Source organism: Varroa destructor, unplaced genomic scaffold (genome assembly GCF_002443255.2).
Source record: "Varroa destructor unplaced genomic scaffold, Vdes_3.0 BEIS01000003.1, whole genome shotgun sequence".
NCBI classification, from domain to species: Eukaryota; Metazoa; Arthropoda; class Arachnida; order Mesostigmata; family Varroidae; genus Varroa; species Varroa destructor.
In genome coordinates, this window is record NW_019211456.1 from 10,476,954 (window position 1) to 10,481,390 (window position 4,437).

Here is a 4,437-nt window from a genome sequence, read left to right on the forward strand (position 1 = left end):
TTATATGTAATTGGTTCTAGAAGATGCGGACGCATCGATGTGCGAAGAAGTTGTCGCGAATCTGTTCTAGTTGCAAACAGCTATAATTGCCGTTAACCATGTTGGTTTTTTGTTGTTCCGAATTAGCTAAGTAGATGCATCTTTCTGAAAAAATGTGTTGCTTCTGCAGGTGTAGATGAAGTCGTTCGACACGCAGGTGTCGCGCATGGAACTTAACATGTACGCAACCACGCTTGATGGCAATCAATCAAGATCAATCATGATACACGCCTGTCCTAAATTTTCTATATATTCTGTGGCTCTTGTGAGGTACTCGATGTAAAAATGAACCCTTTGTAGTACGGCTTTCAAATCTTAAACGAAAACAAAATTATGGACAATTGAAAGTTTGTAAGCGGTATTCAATGTTTTGTATTGTAGGTTTTTTCAAGAAAGCACCACCCTCGAGTGACACCAACTACACTCATTTATTTGAAGTGGACAAATGCACTATCTATTTTTTTAAAGAAACCTTTGCTGATAGTGTGTAGTTCATGTACTATTCTTTAGGTTAAGACAGTTTTATATCATTTAATTTACATGCGACAGAAATTTGTCGTTTCGTCGAACAAACAGACAAATGGCGACGAACTTTTAGCGCCACATAGATATATACAATCAGTATACATATTCTTGGGATGATAATTAAAACCGAACATGATTTTAAAGTAAATTAGCTAGCGGACAACTTTTATGGCCTAAGTGCGCGACTTAAGTAAAATTATCTTATTTAGTACTTTAGCAAGGTGATTCCTAAAAGTACCTAATTAGAAGCGAAGTTTGATGCTGTTTGCAATACGATTAGCATGTCCAATAAAAAACAATTAATAGCTAAAGCTTTTTAAGAAATATCCTTTTCCAAAGTTGCCTATCCAATTACTCCATTTGCTGCTAAGCCCGTGCTAGATCCCATAACGTCATTGTAGAATTTGCACGAACGCATCTGCAAAGCCTTATTTGATTCTTCAGTCTATATATGTGTCTTCAAATAATGGCAAACAACACAACGTAAAGGTTGTGAATCCTGATACCGCAAACCCAAGCCTAGTATTGTGCATTCTACATTTTTATGTTTAGTATACATATTTAAAACATGGCGGTCTCTACCGGTGCAAATCGCCCGCGGAGCAATGCTGAATTCGGCGCCATTTTAAATGCGTTGATTCTTTTTTCGCTTGCCGTAGGCCGTGGCTAACACAAGGTAAAGTTTAGAGGAAAATTAGCATAGTTTTTCAAAGTTTTGTGCTGGGTTTTAGACGTGCGACCGTGTTAGATATCAGTGAGATTTTGTTAAGGCTGTGTCGAACGGAATCGAGCGTGATTTGTGCTACTTCACGAACCTTCGTTTGCAAGCCTGTGTAACCAACAACCACGTGATTCCTTAGAACAAAGAAACTAATCCTTTTGGGCGAAAAGTTATCATGTATCAAAAAATTTTGACGAGGTCTAATTTTCCTGTCGATCTGTGCCAAATCGTACCGGCCGATGCAATTGGCCGTGACATGTATTGATTATAGTTAACTATTCGTGCGAAATCATATCGCATGTAGTGTCATTACAAAAACGTTTTATAACCTTTACATTGTCAGTCACATCTGTATCCCACAAAGTGTTCTGGTTTAGTAGCACTTTCGAACATCAGTTCGTCGAAAGCTGTTTACAAGCAAACTTTTAATTACGCGTCCGAATATATCCGAGCGGTCGAGCCTATATTATCTAATTTAGGAGTCAATTCTACGAGAGTGGCAGACCCAACCGGTTTTTATCTCAGTGATATTCTTCTATCGGCATGTAATGTGGGTACGTATTGTCGATGCAGTCCTTTATGGGTTTGTGTGTTTGCGTTATCTTTCAGTTGTCGAAATGGTCCGCACTAACGTACTGGCTTCGGCCTTGAATTCCATCAACAATGCTGAGAAACGCGGTAAGCGCCAGGTCTTGATTCGGCCCTGCTCAAACGTTATCATCAAGTTTCTCACTGTCATGATGAAGAAGGGTATGTATGCTTTCATGGACTGTGCGCTTTCATATGCGTCTATTATAAAGTTTATTAGGTCGTATTCACGAGAAACCAAAGGACGTCCTTAGACCTTAGGTAAACTATTCCAATTGTTTGCTTGTCATGCTTTAGTGCCTCTTTATCAAATGTTTCACTCAAAGTAACTTATTTCCTTGAAATACTACTGCAAAATAAGTTTGCTTGTTCGTTCATATTCCGTACTAAATGTAATCATAAGATATTGACTTGAAAGCCGTATCCTAAGTAAATGCATCATTGAGACCACAGGCATGCCTGTCTGATTTTGAGTAATGGTATAAGTGCGATAACACTTAATGCTTGCCTTATATGATGTTACATATTTTTTGTCGCAGAAAGTCGCAAGTTCGCGCCGCGACTCTGTGTTGACACATGTTTCTGATCATGGGCCAAAGCATTTCGTTAACGACCGTTGCTATAGAGTATGACCTGACGTTTTATTCTGCTTCCTATTTCGTACGATGTTGCGCTATAAACTCTCCTGATTACGCAGGCTATATCGGCGAATACGAGGTCGTCGATGATCATCGATCTGGAAAGATCGTAGTTTTCCTAAACGGACGGATCAATAAATGCGGTGTGATCTCGCCTCGCTTTGATGTGCCAATCAGGGATTACGAAAACTGGCTGTCGTCGCTGCTGCCGTCGCGTCAGTTCGGGTGAGTTCTACCATCGTGTCGTGTAGAATACCATGATAAAAACAAGTAGCTTTTAAATAACTCGGCGTATACCCTTGGATGCCAATAAACCTGACGCAGTGTTTACGATCAGTGCCTGCTTTGACCAAGATTCTTGGATTTTGGTGGTGCTTCAGAATCGAATGGAAGAAGGGTGTACTAAACTGATGGTCTCGCAAGAAATGTTTATGGCTGGTAGTAAACTATTAAGATGACATTAGTAAATGTAACCATCATAATTCGGCTTGGTCTATCCGTTTCGGAAATTTGTGACCGGAAGTTTGTAAAAAGGTCCCTCGTATAATGCATTCGTTGCCATTTTCTGCAAAAGAATGTTTCGCTCGGGGGTTAAACAAACAATTCTCATAGCTCTGACGGTCAATACTGTTTGCTTACGTTGAAGCTGACATGATTAATCAGGGTACAGATCGTAGTTACTTTTTGTAGTGAGTTATGGTACGTTACTATCCTTATCTATATACCAATCAGTGTTCGGTCACGGATGCCTATTTCATATGGATAAATGTCTCTCTCTTTCTTACCGTTTAACTCTTTTATTTTGAGAATATCGATTCAAAATACGCTATTTGTTATTCTTCTTTCAGCTACGTAGTGATGACTACATCTGGCGGGGTCATGGATCATGAGGAGGCCCGTAGGAAGAAGCTTGGAGGCAAGATCTTGGGATTCTTCTATTAAAAATAAAAGGCACACATGTTATAACGTGCATAATAAGGGCCCTAAACTTTTGTTTTGTTTCTGTAATGTTGAATTTGGTGGCAGTGTTTCTTCTATAATTATCAATTTTTGCTGAGGCATCGTTTCTAAGTTAATCGTTAGCTTAGTATGCAAGCTGCAGCGTGCTCTGTAGTTGAGATTTTGCAACATGATTACTTCCGTCTTGCTGAAAAATTTTTTCGCGCTGTATGATTAAACAATATCGTCTCTTCACAGAACTAAAAATTATCAGTCTTCATGTTTCCGAGGTAGATAAATGCACACGTTTCTATTAGATTGTCAGTAAGCATACGAAATGATTCCAACGTTTTACAGAAACTCCAAAGTATGAAATATGAGCTACATCCCACCTGAAGCCGCTTCACTTCTAGGTACACACGTATTTGAGAGTAGTGTCTTACGAATATGTTGATGGAAACGACGCCGTCATATTGTCTGTCGCTGTTCATCGCCTCCATTTGTTTCTGCGTTTATGTAGTATAGTCGCCCTTGGTACTCGTTCTCACGCTCCAATTGTGTCGCGCTTCCGCATCTTGTTGTGCCAACAGCAAATAGAATCCGATAGCAAATCCGGCTGCCACAAACTGGATGCTTACAGTCGCAATATCACACGTAGGCACGCCCTTTGCCTTCTTTTTGGTACTAATAAAGTACTAATAAAATCCATTAACAGCCAAGGGTAAGCGGGTACAATCCAGCATCTCGTCGCATGTCCCATTGGCCTACTGCGTAGTACAGAGCGTTGGGTGAAATCATCGGTGATACGACGGTGGTGTATATTTTTCTGTTACCCTGCCCTGAACCAACGATGCAACTTGAATGAAAGATATTTAATCTAAAAAGAATAGTCCTGTGTCGCTGACGGGACTCATGTTGACATTTCTCGTGTTCTACTTTTTCTCAATCCCTTGACTTCAGTAGCGTGATTATAGATATGCATTTTTT

The 4,437-nt window shown here is 39.8% G+C and overlaps 1 protein-coding gene across 3 annotated transcripts; it reads left to right on the forward strand.

Moving 5' to 3' along the window:
• Positions 1–1,139: 1,139 nt before the first annotated feature.
• LOC111248178 (small ribosomal subunit protein uS8A-like) lies at positions 1,140–3,499 on the forward strand. 3 transcript variants are annotated; one of them, XM_022800047.2, is made up of 4 exons: positions 1,140–1,240; positions 1,895–2,035; positions 2,571–2,736; positions 3,360–3,499. In XM_022800047.2, the coding sequence occupies exons 2-4, from the start codon at positions 1,903–1,905 to the stop codon at positions 3,451–3,453; spliced, it is 393 nt and encodes a 130-aa protein (XP_022655782.1). In that variant the 5' UTR covers positions 1,140–1,240; positions 1,895–1,902; the 3' UTR covers positions 3,454–3,499. The 3 variants fall into 3 exon arrangements, with proteins under 3 accessions (XP_022655782.1, XP_022655784.1, XP_022655783.1); XM_022800049.2 differs by lacking the exon at positions 1,140–1,240 and adding an exon at positions 1,260–1,397; XM_022800048.2 differs by lacking the exon at positions 1,140–1,240 and adding an exon at positions 1,306–1,462.
• Positions 3,500–4,437: the final 938 nt, after the last annotated feature.

Excerpts from the sequence above, each read along its gene's own strand:
- LOC111248178 (XM_022800047.2), top strand. The coding sequence starts at position 1,903 with ATGGTCCGCACTAACGTACTGGCTTCGGCCTTGAATTCCATCAACAAT. Across the intron at positions 2,036-2,570 it reads CACTGTCATGATGAAGAAGG|GCTATATCGGCGAATACGAG; the intron begins GTATGTATGCTT and ends CTGATTACGCAG. Across the intron at positions 2,737-3,359 it reads CTGCCGTCGCGTCAGTTCGG|CTACGTAGTGATGACTACAT; the intron begins GTGAGTTCTACC and ends TTCTTCTTTCAG.